Source organism: Beta vulgaris, chromosome 4 (assembly GCF_026745355.1).
Source record: "Beta vulgaris subsp. vulgaris cultivar EL10 chromosome 4, EL10.2, whole genome shotgun sequence".
NCBI lineage: Eukaryota > Viridiplantae > Streptophyta > Magnoliopsida > Caryophyllales > Amaranthaceae > Beta > Beta vulgaris.
Window position 1 is genome coordinate 43,146,846 of NC_079205.1, and position 26,308 is coordinate 43,173,153.

Consider the following 26,308-nt stretch of genomic DNA (forward strand, 5'->3'; position numbering starts at 1 on the left):
ATGACGCTGACTTCGTCAGACTCAACAAAATTTCCCATCAAGTTCCAACGGAGACAATTCCCTTTGGTTGTGTGCTTAATGACAATCAATAAAAGTCAAGGACAATCACTTTCGCATGTTGGCCTATATCTTCCTCGGTCTGTTTTCAGCTACAGACAATTTTATGTGGCCGTATCAAGAGTTACTAGCAAGAAGGGTTTGAAAATTTTAATAGTTGATAAAGAACGTGGAACATCAAATGTTACCACGAACGTAGTGTACAAAGAAGTATTTCAGAATGTTGGTTAAATACTCTTATTATTAATGTTACTCAATAATTAATTTTTATTTTCATCCACTTTGTTGACATGTATTTTTTTACCTCAGATTTTCATGATTTATATTGCATGCGAACTTTAACTGCTTCAAAATATGTTGCAACAATATTTACAGATATTACATTTGATGTACACAATTATCTCAAAAAATAAACTTCCCGTGCATTTTTGCACGGATTAAAAGCTAGTATAGTCAATAAAGGTTGCTATACAATATCTCACAAAATCTGGAAGAAGCCCCAAATTTTGAATTCTCAATCTTCCAACATTAATGTATCATGACCCAAGTTCATATTTTTTCAAATGACAAACTGATTAATAGTAGGAGCATGGCTTCCAAAAAAAGAGATAAATACCGGTTGACAATTCCATCTAGCCACAAGCAAAAATCAGAAAAATTTACAAACAATCTTTTCTCTGCTCCATTTTTACCTTCTTATTTTTCTGTTTTGGGCAACTGCCCAGCACCACCACGACGCCACCGCACAAACCTCCAGCAGTCCAGCCAGATTTCAAACTTGCCAACCTCCACGCAGAAGCCTCACCGCAACAACTCCCCCGCCTTCCACCGCCAGCCTAGCCACCGAACATTCTGTATCACCACACCACCACCTACGACCCACCCTCGCTCGCACACCCATTCGCAGCATCCTTCTCTCTCCTCGACCCACCTGCACGAACCTCCACCTGAACGAACCACCTTCGACGAACCACCCTGACACCTTCAATCTCGCCGCTGCAGCCTCCTTATCCGGTGTCGTGCGTCTCGTCGCACTTCCTTTGTCCTTGCCGCAAGGTATATGGAACCATGTTCTGTTTACTTCCATTTCTGTCTTTCTTGTTGTATCTATGGAACTAGAATTTTTTTTTTTTTTTTTTTTTTTTGGTATAAATGGAACTAGAATATTTGCTTTATAGTTTAATGATAATTTGTGGGCTCAATTAATATATGAACCTGATCATTGATATTTGGGCCTAAAATATGACAAACACACTAAGAAGTAATCTAGATAAGATAAATAGTTTAACTCTTATATCAGAAACTCGTGTACAACTTGTTAAAAGTGAACAACCTATTTATTACTATTCTAATTCTTCAACTCTATCGACAATCATAAAAATTTGATCTAATTTATAGTCATGTGAACAAGATAAATTAATTATTGAAAAATTTAACTTAATGTATATACATATGAAAACTCGTAACTTTTATATATCCACTAAATCATGTGTAACCATACTTTACTAATATTCACAATAAGTTCTAATGTGAGTTAGATGTATGAAAATAAAAAGATTATTTTAAATGAGGGAGCTAATGATTATAATATGACTTCATGTATTTTCTTAATAAGTAATGTAGGTAAAGACATTAAAAAAAATATATAGGAGATAAGTCTACGGGTTAAGATAATTATTAATATTATTTAATTATTGGTTAGATTAAGGGAAAAAGGATATTACAAGCCTCCTCCGACTATCAAAGTTACTAAGCAGGATTTGAGGTAACGGCTACTGCTAATACCCACATTCCCTTTCTAAATATATGTTTTATTGTGATCTTTATATAATGTTTATGTTCAATATATGCTTTTATAGATTGCGGGATATGAAATCTTTTTATAAACATGATATTTCATGACGTTACGTAATTTATGATGATTTGTGGAAGATTAAAGAATATGATTCCCATGATGATTGTGAAGTATAATAATGTATAAATAAAAGAAATGGAACATGATAAACAAAAGTGAAAGATGGTTCTTGGCAGTACGATGTTATGTTGATCGTGCACGTACTGTTCTGTTTTATGGCAGAAACGCCACCTTCTGGTTAGGGCAATTGTCCCTGGTGGCACCCACTATGCATGGCTTTATGCCACCTTCTGGTTAGGGACGATTGTCCCTGGTGGCTATTGCCCTATGATTATGATGATGAGAGATGATGATGGGAGACGTCCCTATATGTTATACTCGCCAAGTTACCAATAAGATAATTATGATGATGATTATGATATAAGATAATAATGAATTTATGTTTACATAAAATGTTTATGAAATGTTTTTACTTATTCTTTCCCTCCCTGTTTGCAACTAAAATGAATTAAATGAATTTACATGTTGAGAGTAGTATGTTATTGGGCTTCGGCTCATGACGTTTTGTTTTTCTGTTTTAGGTAACAACGGGGATGACGGAATGGCATAGCAGTGAGGAATAATTACTATTTAAATTATGTAGAACTCTTATTATTATGTATTCTAACTTAAGAACATTAGTTTATGAACGTTAACTATGTTTCACCTAGTTATTTATGCATTTCTAAGTTAGTTATGAAGTTTAATATTTATAATGTTATGTTCTTTAATTAACTTATGTTGCCTTGTATTTTCTAAAAGGAAAGTACGACAATAACGCACCGACTAAGTTAAGTCTTTCGCTGCTAAATAAGAGTTAATTAATGAATTAATGATGCTTGGAAATCGGGGCGTTATACCAACTAGCTAGAAAGTAAATAAAAATATAAATTCTAAAGTCAAACAAATAAAAGAGGAAGTCTTATTACTCTCTATTAAGCTAAAGGAGATCCAACTCACTCTTTAACCCAACCAAAAGTTAACTACCTTCAAGTACCTGCACATTAGACACTGTAGGTCAGCAAAAGGTTGAGCAAGATTTCATACTATGATAAAACAAAACTATTATCCATTGTGCAGGCGAGACGTATAAGAATATCTTGCAAATTTATTTAAAAGTTGTACAGATTATATATATAATATATTAACTTTCTAACAACCTCAAATCCTATCTTTATTTCTTTGTGAACCATTCTGTAAATAACTCAAATATAACTCCTTTGAAATATGTGAGTAGGAAGTAATAGAAATCCAATGAGCTAGCTAGGTTCACTAGATAAGGTAAACACCAAAATCACTAGTATGTATGCCCCTAACTTGAAAATGATGTACCAAGAAGGAAGACAAATGGCAAAAGTATTGATCAATATACTCCCAACTACTATAATAAATTATTGAGACATTGTTAACTCAACATACTTCCATACTCGATACTTCCATACTCGAGGAATACCGCTTACCAACAACCCCACAATTTAAATAAACTTGGTAATAATGAGGAACTTCCTCCTTTTAATATAAATCTCATAAACTTCTTTCTAACTAAAAAATCGAGAGCAATTCAAATCTCAAATATATATATATATATATATATATATATATATATATATATATATATAATTCATGAAAAAGGATCTCATTCTTACAAATAAATTTCCAAAACAATGTAAGATAATTTTTGAACTCATCTATACAAGCACAGTAAGAAATCTTACCTTATCAGCAATAATAGACAATGAATCACAATCTCAAGTCAAACAGATTCCTCTACAAACCCGTAATCTACAATATAATAATATAATATAAGTAACCTAACTATACTTCACATAATTCACCTATGAATGGCATTACCTAGCTAAAGAGCTTTAATCGTTTTCGAAAACAATAACATTATTTCTAGCACGATAAACTTGCATAACTAATCTACAAATGAAGAGTCGACACTTATTTATTTTGAGAATTGAAATGAATGATCCTGAAATCATAACTACCATAAAACTCGTGGCATTCCATACCCAACTTCTGTTAGTTCAACTATAGACAACATATATTGACAATCTTATCTATGGAAATAATATAACTATATATCCATATTTGAATGTAACTAAAACATTCGTCTAAATCAACTTAGCTAATGCCACTTGAATAATCAAGGACGAGAAAGCATACTCCAACTCAAAAATATGACATCAAAATAAATTTAAACATCAAACATGAACAAAATACTCAAATTTCATATAACAAAATTTTCCCCCAATTTAATTTATTCAAGAACCCTAATTTAACAAAATTCCAAATTCAGAAAGTAATTAACCAAATACGAAATTAAACTTATGATTATTACTTACTTGATTAGGGAAAGTAGAAGGGTGAAATTACTCTGTAAAAGGAATCTCAAAAACCGCTCTTTGAATATTGACGATCCGAAACCGCAAAGCCAAAACTCGATTCTCCCGGCCCTCTTCAAAATACCCAAAAAACCAAGATATATAAAGATGGATGGACAGAGTTGATGTTTGATGTTGGTTAATAACAAAAATTGGAGCTTTATAGGTAGTTGGGTATTTAAACCTAGAAAATCTAAGAATTACCTTTTGACCCCTCTAAGATAAAGTCAATATGTGAAAATAAAAATATATTTAATAAAAGAACATTTAAAATTATTTTTATAAAGTATAATAATATAAATAATTACTTAATAGTATAAATACGGGATGTTACACAAACTATCAACCCACGAACAACAACCTTAGGAGGGAGGAGAACGCATAGAACCAGCAGGCCACACTGCATCGGCAATAGACGCAGACTAGACAATAGAGAGAAGATAGGGTAACAACAATAAATGATACACCACAACAGAGCACCGGAAAAAAAAAAACTCGAGAAGCGGCAGGCCGATGCACGGCGATGCCGGACAACAACAACAACACCGCGAATAGAGGAGAGAGAAACCACGGGTGGTAGGCGTAGCTCCGACGAGCTTGGGGAAGCCGACGAGAAGAAACAAGGAGAAAGAATTTCACGTGTAAGGGAGAATTGGGTAAAGAGAAAACTAGGTTGAGGTTTTGGATGAACAAAGGACACGAGATAGAGAAGATGATGGGGGGTTTTAACTCACAAAATCGTTGGGGGGGGGGGGGGTTAGGGTAGTTGGGTTTCCATTTTCTGAAAAATACTATTCAGTTCATTTTAAAAAAAAAACCCAAAATACATTTAGTTATAACATCATAAATAAATTGCAAAAATAACAATTTCAAATTTCATAATTATATTTAAATAAATATAAAACACGATAATACTGGATATAACTCATGAAATTTATATTGCAATTCACATATAGTAAAATATACAATACATAATTAAATTAATAAATATAAGTAGCATTTGATAATTGCAAATCTAATTTGATATTTATCCTTCTCTACCTAAAAAATACTAATACTCTAAAAAAATAAGCTATTTTAAAGTGTTACTTTAAAATGTTTTACAAATATCAAATTGTTGCTTAAAAGTGTTATCTATCTCAAAATATTACATCATACTCAATTGAAAAAGTACTACATCAAAGTGTTACTTATAAAAAAAGTGTTACATATTAATAAAGTGCTACCAATTACCAAAGTCTTACCTACATATTTAAGAAACTTGAATTTGAAAAGTATTACCCTATACTCCCTCTGTTTTTTTTATTGTTCTCACTTAGAATCTTGACACTATTCATACTTAGAGAGAATCTTCTCAATTTTTTTCAATTTATAAGAAAAAATATAGTCATGTGGGGTCTTGTTTGATTCGTCTCAATTAGTACATTATTAATATTCAATCGTTATAATTTTACTATTATATAATAAAAGATATTTAAGTTCAAAAATGTGCATTGGAAGATGTGCACAAAAAAGTGAGAAAGATAAAAAAAACAGAGGGAGTACATATTATTTTAGACCAACTTTGCGCTAGTGTAAGGCTATGTTCAGTTCACCTTATTTTTGCTTATTTCGGATCAGATCAGATCATATCAGTTCAGGTCAGATCAGAAAAATAAGTTCAGATCAGACCAGATCAGATCAGATCAGTTCAGATCATGCTTATATTTGAAAATTCATTATTATTATAAATATCTTTCATTACATATTAGTAAAAATTATAATAATTGAATATTAATAAAGTACTCATTGAGACGAATCAAACAAGACCCCACATGACTATATTTTTTCTTATATATTGAGAAAAATCTAAAAGATTCTCTCTAATTGTGAATAGTGTCAAGATTCTAAGTGAGAAAGATAAAAAATACAAAGGGAATATTATTATTTACTAGTACATTTGTTCAAAAGAATTATTATTGTTGTTGTACTTATTAATTATTAATATTGGTAATTATTATCAATCTTGTTGTTACCATTTTAAATGTCATTGTTATCATTATATTAAGTTATTTTGTTGTTATTAAATAATAGAAAATTAAAAGACACGTGTTAAGAACATAAGATTGACGCAAAAATAAGAAATATATAAAATATGATATCTCAAATTCATGACAACGAAACTACTAAGTTCGGATTACATTTCAAAATAAGCTAAGTGTGAGATACAAATTAGAAATTTAGATTCAGTATACCTCTTCCTACCGAATTCCAAATCTCTCTAGCTATTTGAAGTTGCACGATATTTTTTTCTTTTTTGCTCAACTCATAGTTGTTTGTATATCTTATTTTATTTTATATGGAAAAAAAGAGTTGAGTTTGCCGACTTCTCAAGTGTGAAACATTTTTTTAAGGGAAAGTGTGAAACATTGTATAAATGCTCTTATAAATTAATGACTTGAGTTATATAATTATTTTTAGTAATAATAATAATTATTATTATAATTATTATTGTTGTTCTTATAATAATAATAATTATTATTATTATTATTAATAATAAAAGTTGTGTAAAAGTTGTAATAGAAATAAAATGATAATAATAGTAGTACTATAAAGAAGATCTTATAATGTACTCCCTCCGTTTCCTAAAGATCTTCCCACTTTCCGTTTAAGGATGTTTCTAAAAGATCTTCCCACTTTTGCTTTATTCCTTATTTGGCAAAACAAATTTCCCTATTTACCCTCACATGTCACTATCATATGGTCCACCATTACATTATTAATTCAATTTTACTCCCTTTCTCTCTCCTACTTTAACCCTTTTTTATTTGTTTATTTATCTTAACCCCTTTCTCTCTCCTACTTTACTCACACCATGCCCCACACAACTTGATTTTCCTTGGTATCTGTAGGAACATTAAGTGGGAAGATCTTTAGAAAACGGAGGGAGTACTGCATAATAACGATTTACAAAGTAATAATATAATAGTAATAATATATTTTATAAAAGAAAGATCAGATCAGATCAGAAAAAATAAGTTCAGATTAAATTCAGATCAAAAAGATAAATTTAGATCAGATAAATTCATATCAGAAAATTGTAGGCATAGCCACTCAACAATATCAAGTTGGACCTGCAGGAGATCATCCAACACGAGAAGGAGGATCAACTATCAAGAGAGACACCTCCAACCGGGGAGACATTGGGTACACAAAGAGGGGGAACAACACTAGATATACCAACATTTTTCACACAAACATTTGGGGAAGAATCACTCTGCTCATAATTTTTAGAATTAGAGTTTTCAAGTAGAGCTTCCTTAAAAATGTTTTGGCTTATCCATCATAAATGAAAACAACTTAACAGAGAAAGACTCCCGCTTCAGGGGAATAATAGTAAATGAAAGATGAGAGGAGAAAGCTGTGAGAAAATTGAATACTTGAACTTCCCTTTTATAGTAAGGTAAGGATATTACCTTTAAGTAGAGAATAAGGGGAGAAACACTCCACTTTGAGCTCAACCATCCTTTCGCATTTAATATTCTTGTAGGAGAGATAAGACACGAGAAATGGCTAATCTCAATTCTTCCAACAAGGAAAATCCAAACAACGCTCAAATTATAGAGGTAAAGATCAATTGCACGCTGAAATAATTAATTTCCTCTGAAAGTAAGCAACCACACTTCACACTCGCCATTAATGCTCTGACAAACTTTGCCCGACATTGCTATCTCTACCCGGTGGGTAATCTACCCACTACTAATATAAGCATTAAAATATTATTAATCATGTGAGTTGAATTCCACTATCATTACTTACCATTACTTTCTATTAGTGGTGGGTATATTACCCGGTGGGTAGACTAATTATTGCCCCAATACACCTATTTTGTACTCAAACTAGCATTTGGATCTGCGCGTTGCCTCGGGTTGGTATTGTTTTTCGAACTTGATATACATTTTTTTCCAATTCTCATTAAAATATTTTAAGGAAAACTCAACAATTAAAAGGTACAACTATAATAGTGTGGATAGTTAAAGCATGATTAAAAATTGGTTGAATGGTAATTGGTTATGTATAATAACAAGAGGTCATTGATTTGAAATTTTGAATTTACTTGCAAGCTAATTTAATCTTTCTTAATTGACATGACTTATGTATATTGGACAATTATACTATTATAGTGAAGGTAAATATATCTTGGGAAGGAGCAATTTGTTGCGAACTGAGTTGTACTTTTTCTTTACGAGGGCTAAGGTTTGTGAATTGGAGATTTTGGGCCGTGTTTTCGTTTGGAATCAGACTTTCTCTCTGTAACTTTTATCTCTCTTCATTTTTTTTGTAAGTCTTAAAATTAAGTACACATATAGTGTGGACATTATTAGTTCAATCTAATTCACATACCTAATCATACATAGTCCTTAAATACATTTGGAGGAGCTCCAAACTTGGGAGATTATACCCAACTAGAAGTGAACCTGACCCAAACTTCACCAGAATCCGAACAGATTCTTTTTTATCCCAAACCAATTAAAAGAAGACAAACTTGAATAGATTTGGTTAAAAAAGCATTCTGATATTAAGTTCTTTGTAAATAAATTATATTGTTAATAGGAAGTGTTTGCTTGATACTAAATGTTTTTTGTGTACTAAAAAGTATGTAGAAAAGGTAAATAAAGATTGTATTAGTGCTAAGAAGTGTTTCAATTTCACTCATCCCATGAGTGGGACGAGCCGATTTCGGTTTTGATAAATATGAGTGGCTCTATTTTAGGTTGGGTTAGGGTCAAAGTACGGGATGATAATGCCTAACATTCAGCTTTTTGATTGTTCTATTTTTCATAAAAATATAAGTATTTTTTGTTTATATAACTATTTCATCTAAATATGACATGACGATCATATTAATAAGATATATATGATTTAAGCAATCAAAATTGGAAAAATTTAAATCATTAATGTAACAAAACAACGTTTGACGATAACAAATCAAAATATTGAAGTCGTTGTGAAAGTTCTAGCAGTGTTGTACACACATGCATTTTCGTCATTTTAGACTTAATTTAAGACCTATATGTCATAGGGTGTTTTAAAAATTATCATGGTGTCGCCAACAATTTTCAATTTACTAGTTGTGGTTGAGGTTCACTTGTTTTTTTCACCAAGTTGGTCAATTGGCCAACATTTATTTCATGTAAATATTTTATGTTTGACTATTAGTTACTCCCCAATTTTTTATTAGCTTACTTCTTTGCTTTTTTACGATCTCCAAGATGTTACTATGACCTATAATATCTTCAATTATGTATTAATTAAAATTATAAAAAGTTGATAACTTAGATCTACATATGGAACAAATTTAACAAAATCCCACATGACAATGTTTAGTGCTATAATAAGGTCAAAGTTAATGAACTTTGACTTTGAAATAACAATAAAACTAATAAAAAATGGGGATTGTATGTTATTTTAATTGTTTTAACATTCAATTTGAATTTTAGGTCAATCGAACAACCCTAACCCGAAAGCTCTCGAGTTCATCAAATTCAAGTCATTTTAGATTTCGGGTCGCAAACTCTTGTTCAAAACCTGGGAAAAATTGGATCAAGTCAGTTTCAACAATATTATAACCTATGTTTACATCCATGAAAAACACTAATATTTCTTGTACCCGTGCTGATCTTTTTATGAGGATTGTTCAACATCGCTCCACAATTACTTAAAATCGCCCAAATTTATTTTTATAGACCATTTTACCCTTTCATCTTTTCCACCACCCACCACCCCCACCACCACCACCCACCACCCTCACCACCACCACCTACCTCCCCACTACCCTTTCACCCTCTCCTCTTTTCCAAACCACCCACCACCCACCTTCCCACTGTCTTTCACCTTCTCCTCTTTTCCACACCACCCACCACCCCACCACCACCACCTATCTTTCCACTGCCACCGCGACAACCTACCACCACAACATCCTACCACCACGACATCCTACCACTGCGACATCCTCCACCGCACACGCAAAAAGCCTGCAACTTTTTTTTAAATCGCGAACGTCCTCGCCGGACGATCACCCTATGGTATGAACATCCGGTCAGGACGTCCATACCATGGGGCGATCGCCCGGCCAGGACGTTCGCCCCATGGCCACAACGTCCTGGCCATGGGGCGAATGTCCTGGCCGGACATTCGGGATGTAAAAGAAAAATTGTTGGTTTCGCGAAGGTGGTGCTGGCTACGTGAAGGGTGACACAAAGGTGGTGTTGGCTACGTGAAGGGTGACGCGAAGGTGGTGCTGGCTACGTGAAGGGTGACGCGAAGGAAGTGGAGGTGGAGGTGAAGGTGGTGGAGTGAGGTGGGTGGGTGGTGGTGGTATGCATAAAGTTGAAGGAGAGAGAGAGGGGTAATCTCAATGAAGGTGAGGGTGGTGGAGTGAGGTGGGTGGGTGGCAGCAGCAGCCAAGCAAGAGGTGAGTGGTGGTGGTGGCAGTTTGGTATGAGGGTATGGTGGTGGTGATTTAAGAATAAAAAAGTGAAAGGTTATAAATGTAATTTCAATTTTTTTTGGGCGATTTTAAGTAATTGTAGGGCGATGTATAGAAGTTCAGTCTCTTTATAGATGTAGTCCGTGAAGATACAGCAAGTAGCAGTTACAATTCTATTATAAATTTGACATATGAACGGCCCAATTGGATTCAGTATAAGTCCACTAGTTTTTTTTTTTTTTTTTTTTTTTTTTGACAAAGGGTTGTGAAGCTCCTATTTGCCTTTCCTAGCTTTTACGGCTAGGTTATGCGCATTGGTCACTTCACTTCTACTAACATAGTTACAAGAAATAAAGTCAAAGCTGTCTGCTGCCTTCTTAATTTCCGACACTAAGTTGCTGATTTCGATATTCTCGCCTTCCTTTGAAGCTAATTCCTTAACCAGATCTCTACAGTCTACCTTTATAGAGATTGCTTTTGCTTTATTCGACCAAAATTTGAGACAATCATATAGTGCTTTAGCTTCTGTTTGAATGGGGGATGATGATAGAACTTTGTGGGCCTCGAAGCTTGTAGTAGAACCCTCTTCAACCCAAGCTATCGCTGCTTCCCAGGAGTCGTCTTTTTTATCTTTCTTCCAGGCTCCATCTACTTGTACACATGTGATACTTTTCGTCTTAATCGTGCCTTTTGTCCATGAGATGTTCTTGTCTTTCTGCCATTGCTTGCCTCCTTTGTTTTTTGGAGTTTGAAAATTTTGCAGTCTGTTCATAGATTCTTTATACAAGAGCATTATCTTGTTTGGGTCCGGAGTTGAGTTTCTGAAGACAATCTCATTCCTGTGGAGCCAGATAGCCCATAATGTTGCAATGAATTTGCTGGTACTTGGTAGTTGTCTTGTGCAACTTCTTCCTTGTCCCTGTCCTTTAGCAACCTCATGAAGTTTTTGACCCATTTGTCAAGAGGGATACAAGGGCTGATTGTAGGTCTTATACCCATAGTTGTGATCCAAATTTTGCTGGAGAATTGACAATCTCTGAAGAGATGCTCCATCGTTTCATAATTAGTACCATAGAGGTGACATTCTGTAGGGACTATGATTTTCCTTTTTGAGAGATTTTCTGCTGACGGGATTATTCTGTTCACTATCTTCCACAGAAACATTTTCCATTTAGGGAAAACGTTTAGATGCCATATGTGATAGGAGAAGCTTTCAGGTCTGGTCCCTGGGATTTGAGAGTTGTTGTTCGTGAGGAGAGACCAATACCCCGATCTTGCTGTGTAAGTTCCATTCTTTTGTCGGCTCCAGGTGAAGGAATCCGGTTTTTGGGAGGTTGGAAAATTGATAGCCAGAATATTCCTTGCTTCTTCTCTTGAAAAATTATTCCAAACAGTTGCTGCATTCCAGTTCCCATCTATTAGTAGGTCCTCTACTTTTGCATTTTGGGAGAGGGTTGAGATTGAATTTTGATGATAGTTGATTTTCGTTTTCCCTACCCACCAGTCTTCAAATATCTTTGTGTTGGCACCATCTCCTATCTGATGCTTGAATTGATTTCTAGCCTTGAAGGTTGCTTTACACATACTTCTGAATGCATAGGAAGCTGTAGAGGGAATTTTATTCTTGATACCTGCTGATAGTGGGTCTGTTTTGTACTTAGCTTGATAGAGGCGATGTATCACAGAGTTTTTTGAGTGATGGATTCTTCAGGCTTGTTTTATCAACAAAGAATCGTTGGCTGCCTCCATAATTCTTAAGCTCAAACCTCCTTCATACTTGTGTTTTTCAAGGATAGTTCTCTTCCTCCAGTAAATTGGCTTTTTGTCTTTGTTAGTACTCCACCGAAATCTCAGTAGTGTGGAGTCAATTTTTTTTGTGATTGTTTTTGGAATTTCGTATAACGCTAGAATATGGGATGAGAGTGCTGAAAGGATAGCATTTATGAGTATTAGCAGCTTACCAGGAGGGGAAAGATTGATGAACTTCCATGAGGCAATCCTGTTATGCACTTTCTCTACTAGGCCCGCGAACTTTGTAGATTTTGCTCCATTTATATCCGGGTCACACCCCAGGTAAGGACCTAGGGTATTGGTTGTTTTCATTTTCAGGGGCTTCCTCATTAGAGAGCTGAATCTTCTTGGGGTATTAGGACTGAACATTAGAGTTGATTTTTCATAGTTAATGAGTTCTCCGGATTTTTCGCAAAAATCGCTGAGAATCTCTTTTAGTTTCCAACAAACCTTAGGTATCCCTTTGAAGAAGAACAGAGCGTCATCTGCAAAGAACAAGTGTGAAAGGGAGGGGGCTGACCTAGAGATTTTAATACCATGGATTTCCTTTGTTTCATGTGCTTTTGTTAACGTTGTTGACAGTGCTTCCATGCACAATATGAATATGTAGAAAGAAAGGGGGTCACCTTGCCTCAGGCCCGCAAGTTGTGGGTTCCCCGTTGATGAGAATTGAATAAGAGACTGTTGTGATACACTGCATTATCCATTTAATCCAATTTTCTGGGAACTTCATTCTTGTTAGGACTGCTTCCACGAAGTCCCATCTTATTCGGTCATAGGCTTTACTAAGGTCTACTTTCATAATCCCTGTATAAAGGGTGCCTTTTTTCTGTTTTTTTACCCAGTTGAGAACTTCGTGGGCGATGAGACAGTTGTCTGCAAGCTGGCGACCTGGAACAAAAGCGTTTTGGAAGTTTCCCACTAGATCTCCTATAATCATTTTCAAGCGATTGACCAATGTCTTTGAGATGATTTTGTATGAGGAATTGCAAAGGCTGATAGGTCTGAATTGTGAAGGAGTAGTGGGGTTCTTGGTTTTTGGAATGAGACAGATGTATGTTTTGTTACTTTCTCTGAGAAGATGATTTGTAGATGTGAACATTTGCATTATGTCACAGATATTATTACCAATTGAATCCCAATTCTCTTGAAAGAACATTGGAGGGAATCCGTCTGGACCTGGAGATTTGAAAGGTTTAGTGGAGAAAGCAGCTGCCTTGATTTCTTCTTTGGTGAAAGGAGTATTAAGAATCTTGATGTGAGAATCAGATAAGGAAGGGAGATTTTGAAGGAGGGCATCATTTGGGTGTATAGGAGTCCTATCTTGGGTTGCGATGTAAATGTCCTTGAAATATTTAGTAAAAACCTGTTTTAAATCCGATTGGGTAGAGATCCATTCTTCCTCTTCGTTCTTGATCATTCGGATTTCATTCCTTATACTCCTGCTTTTGACACTTCTGAAGAAAAATGAGGTGGTGGAGTCTCCCATTGTATCCCATTTTGATTTTGACCTTTGCTTCCAATACTCCCATTTGATTTGAATTACCTCTCTTAAACGCTGGCTTTCTATCATGGCTTGTACCCCTTGAGAAGCAGTTTGGATGTTAGATTGTTTGGTGTCTGCTTGATGGTGAAATGACTGCCAGTCCAAGGTGTTTTCTTTTTTGTAGTCCAGGCAAAAGGATCTAGCATCTTGAAGAAAAAATTCTAGCTTTCTTTGCATGATGAAGGCCGGGGAACCTTGAATTTGCATTTTCCAAACTCTTTCCATCATATTTTTTATTTCTTCTATCTGGAGACACCAACTCTCTAATTTGTATGGTCTAGCTTTTTTTGTGTGGATAGGATGAGTCTGTAGCAAAATGGGGCTATGGTCTGATAGGATAACTGGAAGGTTTGTTATTGTGGCATCTGGAAACTCGTCCTTCCAGTTTGAATTACAAAATCCTCTGTCTAATCTTTCCATGATTAGGTCACTACCTTGTCTATTGTTTGTCCAGGTGAAATTGACCCCTTTAAATGGTATGTCAAGAAGATTATTTTTCAATTTCCAATTGATAAAATCTTGAGCTCCTAATAGTTTTTTGTTGCCACCTAGTTTCTGGTGTTTGCTATCAACTTGATTGAAGTCCCCTATTAGAACCCAATCTGCTAACTTTGTGTTCATCAAGTTTTGAATTTTAGTCCACACTACGCAGCGAGAATCTAACACCGGGGACCCATACACAAAGCCAACTCGGCATTCATAGCCATTAGGGAAGACAACACTACAAATTATTACATTTTTTGAAGTGTGAAGGATAAGGATTTTGAGCTTATCAGACCAACATAGAAATAAGCCACCCTTACTTCCTTCAACATCACTACCCGTAGAGTTTTTAAAACCTAATCTACTAAAAAACGGAATTAACTGACATACATTGCATTTTGTTTCAGACAGAAAGATAAAATCTAGAGCTAGGATAGTGGTCAAATTCTTGATGAAAGAGTGTATAGGGGAGGAATTTGAGCTCAACCCTCTACAGTTCCAACTGATGATATTCATATAATCCTCTTAGACTGTTCTAGGTTAGCCGCACCTTCTGTTTCCAGAGATAGTTTTGGTTCTTTGTCTGATGGAGAGTTGTCGATGGATTCACTGGTTCCTAAACCAAAGACTAGGGTGTTTTTTCCTTTGCATCTCTTCTGGATTTTTTTCCTTTTTGGAGCTCGAGGGCGATGAATACTCTCTTCCGAGGGTGGGAGATTCAGATCTGGAACTGTTTCCTCCTTGTCCGCTTGGTTACCTTTTGCCAGATGCAGGGCTAGAAAGCCTTTTGGTTCCCACTTCTTCACTCTTTCTCTCTCTCCTCTTCTTCTCTTGATGTTTGCTCTGGGAAAGTGCCTGTAGTAAGGATCTTCTGAAATTTTGAACTTTATCGGAGGGTTAATCAGTTGATGTGGCTTGGAATTAAGATCTTCTTGCAATCCCATTGACTCCTCAGAGTCCTCTTCCTTGAATTGTGATAGAGCTGTCTCAAATGAAGTTGCTGAAGCTGGAGAATTTGGTGGGGGGTTTGGGCAGGCTGTGACAGTCTTTTTTGTAGTTTTTTGAACTGAGTGAGGGTTTGAGATTTCTGAGCTGGGGAGCATGTGTTCAAGTGGCAATGTGGGTTGTTTGTGGGCTAAGAATTGTTGCACTATTTTGCCTAGTTCGTCCCAGGCCTCAAATTTTAGGGCTTTGATTTTGCTAGGTTTGGGCTCAACTGTTGGGTTGGATTTGTGCTTCTGATGAAGGTTCTCTTCTTCTTGTGGGTGGACTAGAGGGCTCAGTGGGCTTGGTGAATCAGGATAGTTTGGGCCTAGAGAATTATCAGAAAGTGGGCTGCTATTCTTTGACAGATTTGAGGAGCTGAACATGTTGTTTAATTCCAAATAATCTAATGACCCAAATGGAATAAATGGATCAGAGAACGGATCTGATGGGAAATAGAACCTGTTGTTTTCTTCCATGTGAACGTTTTGAAAGAGGTGTGCTAGGTTGACTTCTTGTGGCGTGTCATTGTAGGAGTCCCATGATTGAGTTGAAAACTTAGAGTTGAATTCGTTGTTTGGGCTTTTTTGGGAAGGAGACAAACTTTGTTTTTTCATTTTTTGGAAAATACTTGTTGTGCGGATGTGAGGTAGATGGATGAGAGTGAAATGGTAAATAAATAGATATAAGTGAGGTGGTGGGAGTGAGTAGCTTGCCATAAATGAACTGGGAGTTGAAGAGTTATTTTGAGCTGCAGGATTTTTTGCCAGAGGAAAGAAGCTGGTTTAGAATTTTTTGCAGAGGAAAATACTATCTGGGGCTTGTTTCTTTCTTGAAGTTGGGGGGTAATTTTGTACTTTACTTGGTTGTGGAAATGGAGAGGGTTAGAGATAATGATACCTGGAGACGGAATTGATGAAGTGTAAGGAATGTGGTTGAGGAGTAATTGCTTATTACGTCGCTGCATTAAAAGCCCATGCAGTTTTCTTTTTGCTACTCTCCTATTTTGGCGCGTGTTGATCATGAACTTTTTCTTAGAACTGGAGTTGCCTTCCTCAGCTGCATCTTTTTGGGATAAGGATTTGTTCCTTTTGTTGTTTGAGTTTTCATCTGGAACTTCATTTTTCCTTTTCCTTGTGCTTGAATTGTTTTGGGAATTGTCTTTTTGTGGAGGGTCTTCTTTCTGGTTTTCTTGGGCTGGCTTTGAAGTTTCCCCTTTCTCTAGGTTCCCATCTTGGGGACCTTCTGAGTTACCTGAGGAATCATCAGAGGATGAGGTATCATACTGGTCCTCTTCATCATTTTCATCTGACAGTGTAACTTCTGAGGGACTATCTCCTTCCTCGTCCCTTTCCCATGAATAATCAACAAGGTTAACTTCAGTAGTACGGTTCCTGTTAACTCTTTTGAGACTTATAAGCTTGTTTGTGAACAGTGGTATGAAGTTTGAGGATATGTGAGTTGGTTCGCGTCCATGCGTCATATTGTGTAATACTATATCAAAGTGTTGTTTCGCTATGATGATTGGCATTCTACACCTGTTCCTCCTATGGCCGATTCTTCCACACTTAGCACAGTAAACAAAAACTCCTTCATACCTAAAGTCTACCCAATCTGGTTCCCCGTTTTGTGAGTCAAAGTAGAAACCAGGAACCAATGGATTGTTTATTGAGATGACAACTTTAGCTCTTAAAAGGTCCTTGAACGATGGAGATGTGGATTTATTGTCAAAGTAAAGAACTCTCCCTATTTTGGAGAGGGCTCTCCTAGCTATGTGTGGTTTGTTATACATAAGTGGGAGACCTTCAACTCTAACCCAGATTGGTGCATTTAGGAAGGTCAAGGAGTGGTAAAAAGCTTTAGCATTACATAATGAGAATATGACTAGAGCTCCATCGTAGCTGGCTGATCCTAGAGCTGCCAGATTTTCTCTGTCTCTATTGTCTACACAGAAGAAGAAGAATAGTTTACCTACTTTTTTTATGGAAATCTCGTCGTGAGTAGTCCATTTGAGGTAAACCCAGTCTTGGATGGTTCGTTCTTGAAAGTCTCTAACATCCTTCACTTTTCCTACTACCGCATTTAGAAGTAGGCTATCTTCTGGTGCTAGGTCGCGATCTTCCGCACTGAATCTCTGTCCCACTCTTCTAATGGCTGGTCCTTGTCCTTGTACTAGATTTATGATTTCAGTGGGTTCCATATTTGGAATTTTTTAGAACTGGATGGGGACCAGGAGAATTGTTTTGTTTTGTTTTTGGAGTGGTTTTACTTTCTAGATGAGGACTTTGAGTGGTTTTAGGTTTCTTCCTACTCTTTCTTTCTAGAGTGAGAGGCTCTCATTTTTAGAGAGAAGTCGAGATCATTAGTCCACTAGTTTTATATGCACGTGATGTGTGCGAAAATAAGTAGAAAATTAATTTATCTTTTAAGGAATGTAGAAAATTAAATTAATTATTAATTATATCTAATACATTAGGAATATTTGAATTCTTGATGGTTTTCTTTTTGTTATGTTTTTTTTTTATTTTTAAATTTAATTAGGTAGTTTCCTTTTTATTTTTAATTTTTTTTTAGTTAAAGTAAATAGTTAGAATAGAGATGTAACAGCATTTTACCACTAACTTCTCCATGATTGCACTAGCTATAATTTCACATACAACAAGACACAAAGCTACGAGTCTTCAGTAGACATATTTACATAAAAATCGAGGATATCGACTACTCTATCCCCTACCCTAGTCGAAAAGGAATAAGGGCCTTCACAAAAATTCCCAATGGAAAGTATTTCTGAAGCTTCATATATCAAACCAATACTATGGTTTACGGGTGAAAATTACCAATTTATAAACTGCAGCAGCTGTTGAAGTTTCTGGATAAAATATGTACTCTTGCACCATATAATAATGGTTCGTACTAACTCCTGAACCTTGGCACCCAAATTAGAGAAGAAACGTTGTGCTTCCTGGAAATTTTACATCATACCATTTGCAGAAACCCACGAACTTCGATCAGAAAATTTAGAAGATTCTTCCTGAACCTTTGGTAATTAATACGATCCAGAGTGGAAGAAATCTGGTTTGCGCTCGTAAGAGCATGTAATGCATTTGCTAGTCTCGTCTTGAATGCTGGATTAGTTTGTTTCTCGATCAGTTCATTGCACAAACGCTGAAAGAGCAGCAAGAAGTGAAGATTAGTGACTGCATACTGCGGAAGATTCAGAATAGCTTTGCTTCGAATCAGAACAGGTAACAGAACAGACAAGCATTTAAGCATCAACACAGCAAATTTGGCAAGTTAAGAGAAAGGTAAAATATTATCATGTCTCTCATCATGCAAAATATTATACGAGCAGTTAAATATGTTACTCTCTCTATAATAGAACATACTCCAATTCACAGTTTTCCTCACTGATCTTTCTCTTTGGTGTCAAAAGTACTAATTAACACATATTTACTTTTTGACAAGAGTAGCCTTTTTTATATTTTTGTTTTAACAAAAAGTTTTTTTTTTTTTTAAGAAAAAAGGTAACTTTCAAAAGAAAAAATGTCGTTAGTGGACAGCATGCCCACTAACTATTATCGTTTTATCATACCACGGGGGCACAGACAACACGTAGCCAGCAACTTGTAGCAAGACAAGATCTCAGCACAGCAAAAGACAAAAATTTATCAAACAGCCCAACATATTATAGACACCAGATATTTCGATGCCCTAGGTGAACAAATGAAATTGATGTTGAATCTTTATCTCAAGAAAGAGTATGTAATCCCAAAACTTATATAGTTCTCATTTTTAATTAAGACTAATCCATGATTATTCTTTTTTTAATTTAAGTAACTGTTCCCATAAATGCAAAGTCTGCTTTGCACTTGCAGATAATCTTTGGAGTTTCTCATACATCCAATCCCAAAACATACAAATTATAACGGGCCCAATGTTGTATCATCTACATGAATGCAACAACTTCAATCAACAAGAAGTCGATATTGTTACCAGTGAATTATATCCAGCAGAGAGAGGCCAGAAAATGCAAGAGTAACAAATGCAAGAGTAACAAATACAAGATTCTTTTGCTTTCCTTTTTCGAGATTTTATAGGGCACATAGGGCAAATGTAAGATAAGGGAAACAAAATTCTCCGTAAGCAGCTATATCCAGTATCAAGACAAAATGGTGGGAAGATAAAACAGCAAAGGATTTGACGTAACATGGCCTCTCTAAAAGTGGGAGCAAGAATGACTAAAAGTGGCTCTCTGAAAGGGTCAATCAAATTTTACTGTACGAAAATTTGCAAAGGAAGATTAAACTATAGTCGACGACTACTTAGAAAACTTGGCCATATTTTGCAATGCAATACGGGCCAAGCTCATTGCTGAAGAATCCATTTATACAAGACAGATTAATGTGATATGAGCTGCAATGTTACCTGATATAGACCTTGCTCACAAAGAATTAAAGGAAACAGAGCATCTGCCGCTGCACTCACCAAGTCAGTGCTGAATTTCCAAGAAAGTCAAGTTAGAAAGTATATGAAATGCCAAATATGTCATAGAACGCAGCCTAGACAGCGAGATTGTAATAATAATTTATGTTATAAAGCAGCATATTCATGCCATAGAAGGATCAACTGAGAGTTTCATAGGGTATTTATGTAATTATTGCCATTCACGTCATAGTAAAACTAAGTTTACTACTTAAGTTGCTTAATTTTAGAAGCCTCAATTCGTGTTTATTTATGGTACAATAGTGTTTCTCAACTCGTGAAGTTTAATTTATAGTACAATGAGAATGAGATCATCATAAGCCTAAAAACCCCACCACGCAGCAGTCAGCACCTGGTTTCTTATATTGAGTGTGGGAATTGGGCGGGCTGGAACCTACTTACAATTTATACTGAAGGAATCATATCTACTTTGCTTGGAGGTCCCTTACTACAGATCCACATCGTGTTCATGATGTGTGCCTGTGTGTAAGGATGGCAATGGATCGGAGATCGTTCGGGTGGACCTCCATCTGCCCCATCAACCGCGACCCCAATCTCCATCCACACAATCCATCACCCGCCAAGAATTTCACTCATATCCGCTCCACCCATCAACCGCGGGGTGGGTGGGAAACGGGTGATACTGGAAAACAAAAATATTTTTTAGATTTAACAATTTTTAAAAAATTAATATACTTCCTCGGTTCTGTTTTAAATGAAAGTTTGCTTTTTCACGCAGCCCAACGCGCTTCTTTAATCATTAATATCTTTAGTTGTACACACGTAAAAATATAAAAAAGTTATAATCTGATAGTATGCATCGAGACGAATCTAAAAAAATTTCACTTGACTATGTTTTTCTCTATATAATGGCGATAAATTGGAGTCAAAATTGATTGATGAATAGTGTCATTTCACCCAATGTTTCATTTAAAACAGAACGGAGGACGTACGAAAATTTAATCATAGTCTCATATATTACACAACATAGCGACTAAATATCAATATATGTGTGTTTATATATATATATATATATATATATATATATATATGTAAATATGGGTGGATGGATGGAGCGGGTGATGGGTCCAAAAAATAGCATTCATATCCGATCCACCCATCCCCCGTCCGTCACCCTCTTTACACAGGTGTTCACTCATTTATTCGGGGCGGGTGGGTGGATAATCCACTCACCCATGGATAATTGCCATCTCTACCTGTGGACCTAGTTAAAACAATTATAACTACGTCATACCCATAGTATGCCTGGATGGTGGGAGATTTATCTTAAACCACAGCATAACAGAATTATGAGTCAAAGCTACCGTCCTTAACTGAATTTGTTACACATGTGGGACTGACGCAAGTCATATATTCAAAATATATAGGAGCTAATGTGTCAACATTAAGAATCAGATTATACCTGTAATCCTCAAACAGAAGTAACTGCAGCAAGGAAGGAAGGAAGCGACTTAAAATCCCTTCCAGAACATTCCCCATTGAATCCTTGACACCACTAGCTTGTGAGCCTAAACCTACATTTCCAGTGATAGTTTCCTTATGATGATATGAGCCAAGTGCTTTCAGAGCTCTCAGGCATTTGTCAACGACTTCTGAATCCTGCAGCATCAAGGCAGAAGAAAAACAGATGCATGAATGCCCAGTCTTATCAATCAGCGAACAACATTATAGAGTGGCACTCCAACTGGTACTGGATTTGGCAGCCACTAGCATAGTTGCATCACATCTTATTCACCCAAGGCTGACTGGATGTGAGCGAGCCTAATGATATACTTCTTACAACTCGAATAATATGTCTGAAGATATTCTTATAAGGGTCTGGAGATCATAGACTAGAATCCTACAACTTCCACGTTTATTATCCTCTCCTCTGCTCCAGTACCCACCCCTGAAGTAACATGTATATAAGGAAGTTTACCTGATGACGCAGGCCATAGTCAAGGGTTCCAATTATATGTGCGAAAGCTTCTGCATTTAGTTGGCCAACCATCTCTGGGTAAACCTCCAACATATGTGATATCAACGAGAAGTACTGCACATTGGCTCAATGAGATACCAAACTCCATAAATAGATCGTGAAACTTGCAATATTCTTATGGGGTGAATTGGAACTTACCTCATGACAGAGTTTAGGATATTTCAAAAGATCGATGGATATCAATGGTGTAATTATGTGGAGACCAACATACACAACCTGCATCATCTCAAACACAAAAAACGACCTCATCATCAAGATTGCCAAGGCCACCACCATGTTCATCTACTTTACGACGCGTTTAGCGCTATCATAAGTTGATTGACATTGTTCAAAGCCAGTATGTAAGGAAAAATCATTGAACTTAGCTGGACATGGGGATTTATTTACCTGACCGATGTTCGTACCCGATGACTCCACAGGCCCAGTTGAGAAATCAATCTGTAAATTATCAATATTCTCAGTAGCTATTTGCATAGAATGGCAATGATAATTCTTTTCATCTGAAACATAGAAGAACATACCAGATCTTTTGAGCAGAGGTTTGCAAGAAGTTGAATCAAAGCACGCAGATCCTTGTATTTCTCAGTTTTTGCTTCATTATCTAAGGTGCTGGATTGACTTATAGAAATCTAATACAGTGAGAAAAAAGAGGGTTTTTTCTTCAATAACAAGAAAACACAAATGCACAATAAAAAAATATGCAATCTGTACCATCACTTGTGTCTTAACATAGTAGAGACGTAAAAACTGTGGAAAATAGGACCCTTAAGAACATAACTTGGCAACACATCATAATCATAAGCAACAGGCAAACCAGTAGGCTTCTATGCTATTATGATTCAACACTTGGTTAAATAGTAATACGTGGTATACGCCAGCAAGCAACTAAAACCATCAATTTGATTGACAATAACTTAAGTTCTTTCTTACTAGCTAAATTTTATTGGATAAACATGTGTGCAATTGATTGAATGGGATCTGCAAGATATGTGGCAATAGCAGGAAGTGCATCCATGAATATATCCAACTGTTGGTATGAGTTTAAAAGACGTTGGGTAACAGATGTATGGACTAGTAGCAATCACAATAGTCCAGTTAAGATCCTTCGTACTTTGCAGTATACAATGGAATTTCCTTGAGAAGGATATTGTGGTATAGCCTCCCCTTATTACCTTGGTCCAACTTAATTTTAAGATATACTAGTCTTTGGTGATGTGATTGGTTATTAACAATGACTCACTTGTAGTTGCTATACTGCAAGTCTGCAACCCCAATCATTAGATTTATGGTATAAATCTACTGTAGATATTCAGTGAACAGCTAAGCTTTTATAATAGTGACCAACCCCACAACTTCCTTTCTCTCGCCTCCCCAACCACCTCTTCTCTTCTTACCCCTACCCCCCACCACCATTTCATCTGCCATGGCAATCAAAACAGAGTAATTTTTTTCAAATGTTTCAATAATCAAAATGTCATAAATCACTAAGAGTCAGTGAAATAGGGAAAGCAGGAGTAAAATGTGGTAGGATGGTGTCAAAGTCCATGTTATGAAGTTGCACAGGAGCCAACAAAAATGCTTTTCTTTATACATCTTCAGTCCTTGATGCTATTAAGTAGATCTTGTTCAGTGCTAAAAATTGGAAAGCTGAGTTTGATACCGAACAACCAACCCAGAGCCGACGATAGGGAAGTGGGCCATCAACTCAGCGCCTCAACCAACCCAGAGCCAGATGAAGCCTGTACAACCCGTGACCATCTCTATCTAGTATCTAACATAACACTACTATACTCCAGTAATAATACAGTCCTATAAATCACAGTGCCATCAAATATCACTTTGAATTATAAAAAAAGTCCATAATCTTACTGGATCAATCTTTTTTCCAAACAAAAAACAAGTCAAAAGATAGTTTAACATTTATTCTCTAGAAGCAAATCATCTGTATTTTGTTTTGACAAAGAAAAGTTCCAACAACAAAGAAATAGTATAACAAAAGAGGACGAAGAGTCCTTCATGAAACATTAATTAGATGTATCTAATCTAGTCATACTTTACACCATTAAACACCCCCCAGAAAGCACCCATGGAGATGCTAAACCATCCCAAAAGCTCATTGGTATTCCTTCCCTAGAATGTCCTGTTCTCTTATATCTAAAATTAAAAAGTACAGAGAGATAAGCCCATATCCAAGAAGCCTTTCATCCCTGATGTCTCTTAAATCTAATGCAATTGTCAGCTGTTCGTTAGTTACCTCACAGTGCAATAAAAAGTGATTTCTGAACCAAAAACTTTCTTGGCACAGAACACAAACATTTGGAGAGATGTATTAATTATTGGGTCGCTTCATAAGTAAATAAACATTTGCATGGAGTCTAATGAATGTCATTTTCCACACAGAAGGCCTTAACTTGTGTTCAGATTTTATACCTTCAAATTCCAAATATAGGTGACCAAAGGAAAGAACTGCGTATGGAGATTTTTGCAAATGAATATAGATTGAATTGCAAAATAAATCTGAAAGAAAGAATTGCTTTTAAAGATATTTGCACATGGGTATTGAAACACAAATATGAACATATTATACATTACTCTCTCTGTCATTTAGTGGCAATATTTCCACTTTCACATTTGTCAACACACAACTTTGACTAATAATAAAAGTTACAAAGAGTTGATATTTTGAAAATATTCATTGAGATAAAACCAACAAATCTCACATATAGTTTTACATGTTATCCGAAAAATTCCGGTCAAGGTCAGTCCTCCGTAGAGCTAAAAGTCAAGATAGTGCCACTAAAAGAAACAGAGGGAGAATTTCACAAGGATCCAACACAGGTAATGTATCTTCTCATATGAATAATGTATGCAAATTGTAAAGTATTCGATATATACTTTTACATAGAAGAATAAATTATATCTGATGATGCTTAGCATATTAAAGTTGAAGGACTTAAGAGCAAATTAAGCAAAAGAATTCTATATTTGCATTGATAGTCTACAATGTCACTTATCTTGAATCTAAAATACTTTCCTAAAGCAACTCTTATTTTGCAATAGAAGTATATACTATGCTGCAAAAGAAGACGACAGCTTCGGATATCAATATAAATTGTTTTCTGAATTTTCATTCACTTATTCTCATATGAACTTTTGTAAGAATATTTCTTTGTCTTTTCAAAATGATCTGGTGCAAAGCTGAAATTGAACATGAAAAAGAAAAAAGAAAAAAAAAAAGATGGTTCACATCTAGATATTATTAAGAGTGCAAATATGGATCCAACCTGAACAGATGGCTCCTCTGCGACAATGAACAGTCCTACTCATCATTCTTCTATATCTTATTTCAAAATCTCCCCTCTATCATACCTTACACTTCTCTCCAACATCCCCTATTTGTTGTTATCCCAATCCTTCTACGATAAGTCCTCTCTCTCAAAAATGGTCATCGTTAAAGAACAATATCAAAAGCCCCAAATTAGAAAGCCAGGCAAACACATCTATAGAGCTGAGAGCAAACACAAGCTTTAGAAATTCACCTTGCCAATGTTATGGGAAGAGTATATCTGAAGCAAACGCATAGAGAAGTTGATGAGAGTTGCAGTTTCTTGAGCCTCCAGATAACTAATTTGGCCTTCTACCCACTGGACAACAAATTTGAGCAGCAAATAGACAACTGCAGGCTAAAGAACAGGTCATCATCAGCTCTCATAATAGAACATTTTTAATAAAAACGAAAGCATAATAAGTGATGATAAAAGCATAATAAGTGATACAGTTATCTATAATTAAAAAAACAGCAGAGACAGTCTCCTATAATTAACATCACAAATACAAAACAAAGGTTCACCACATGCCTTCTGAGTTGCACCTTGTGCATCTCATATTCTACAACCAGATACAACCAGCAAATGCCATCAGCTTGACATATTCTCAGATCAAGCTTTTCAAATTGTTAAAGATTGTCTCCAGTAACTAGACAATCTAGGGCTCCTATAATTATTTGACAATTTTCACTCAATTAGTTGGACTTTTGTGAATTTTGTTGGTAGTTTAGCAAGTAATGTACACTAGATAAAGTAGGGAGGTTGATGCTCCAATGTGATAGGAAATAAAGCAGTCTTTAAGGATGTCACTGCCATTTTAAACTGCATCACAAATTAAGCCTGGGTCAGTAAATATGGAACCATGAATTAACAATCATGTTTCTGAAATT

General features: G+C 35.7%; 1 protein-coding gene and 1 long non-coding RNA gene across 11 annotated transcripts in view; one reads left to right on the forward strand and one right to left on the reverse strand.

Annotated features, from left to right (window-relative positions):
* The first annotated feature begins 542 nt into the window (after nucleotides 1-542).
* On the forward strand, nucleotides 543-2,686 carry LOC125496986 (uncharacterized). Its single transcript, XR_008969072.1, has 3 exons — nucleotides 543-1,113; nucleotides 1,760-1,822; nucleotides 2,494-2,686. It is a non-coding gene; the product is annotated as an uncharacterized LOC125496986 (long non-coding RNA).
* A 15,554-nt stretch (nucleotides 2,687-18,240) lies between these two features.
* LOC104907672 (uncharacterized) overlaps nucleotides 18,241-26,308 on the reverse strand; it is a 48,445-nt gene continuing 40,377 nt past the window's right edge. For all 10 annotated transcript variants that reach the window (XM_010696630.4, XM_010696631.4, XM_048643146.2 and 7 more), the window contains 8 exons: nucleotides 25,632-25,775; nucleotides 22,614-22,721; nucleotides 22,480-22,530; nucleotides 22,231-22,308; nucleotides 22,033-22,146; nucleotides 21,517-21,713; nucleotides 20,037-20,106; nucleotides 18,241-18,776 (listed from right to left, as the gene is read on the reverse strand). In XM_010696630.4, the coding sequence (XP_010694932.2) occupies nucleotides 18,588-18,776; nucleotides 20,037-20,106; nucleotides 21,517-21,713; nucleotides 22,033-22,146; nucleotides 22,231-22,308; nucleotides 22,480-22,530; nucleotides 22,614-22,721; nucleotides 25,632-25,775 (951 nt within the window). In that variant the 3' untranslated portion in view covers nucleotides 18,241-18,587. The remainder of the gene's footprint in view (nucleotides 18,777-20,036; nucleotides 20,107-21,516; nucleotides 21,714-22,032; nucleotides 22,147-22,230; nucleotides 22,309-22,479; nucleotides 22,531-22,613; nucleotides 22,722-25,631; nucleotides 25,776-26,308) is intronic.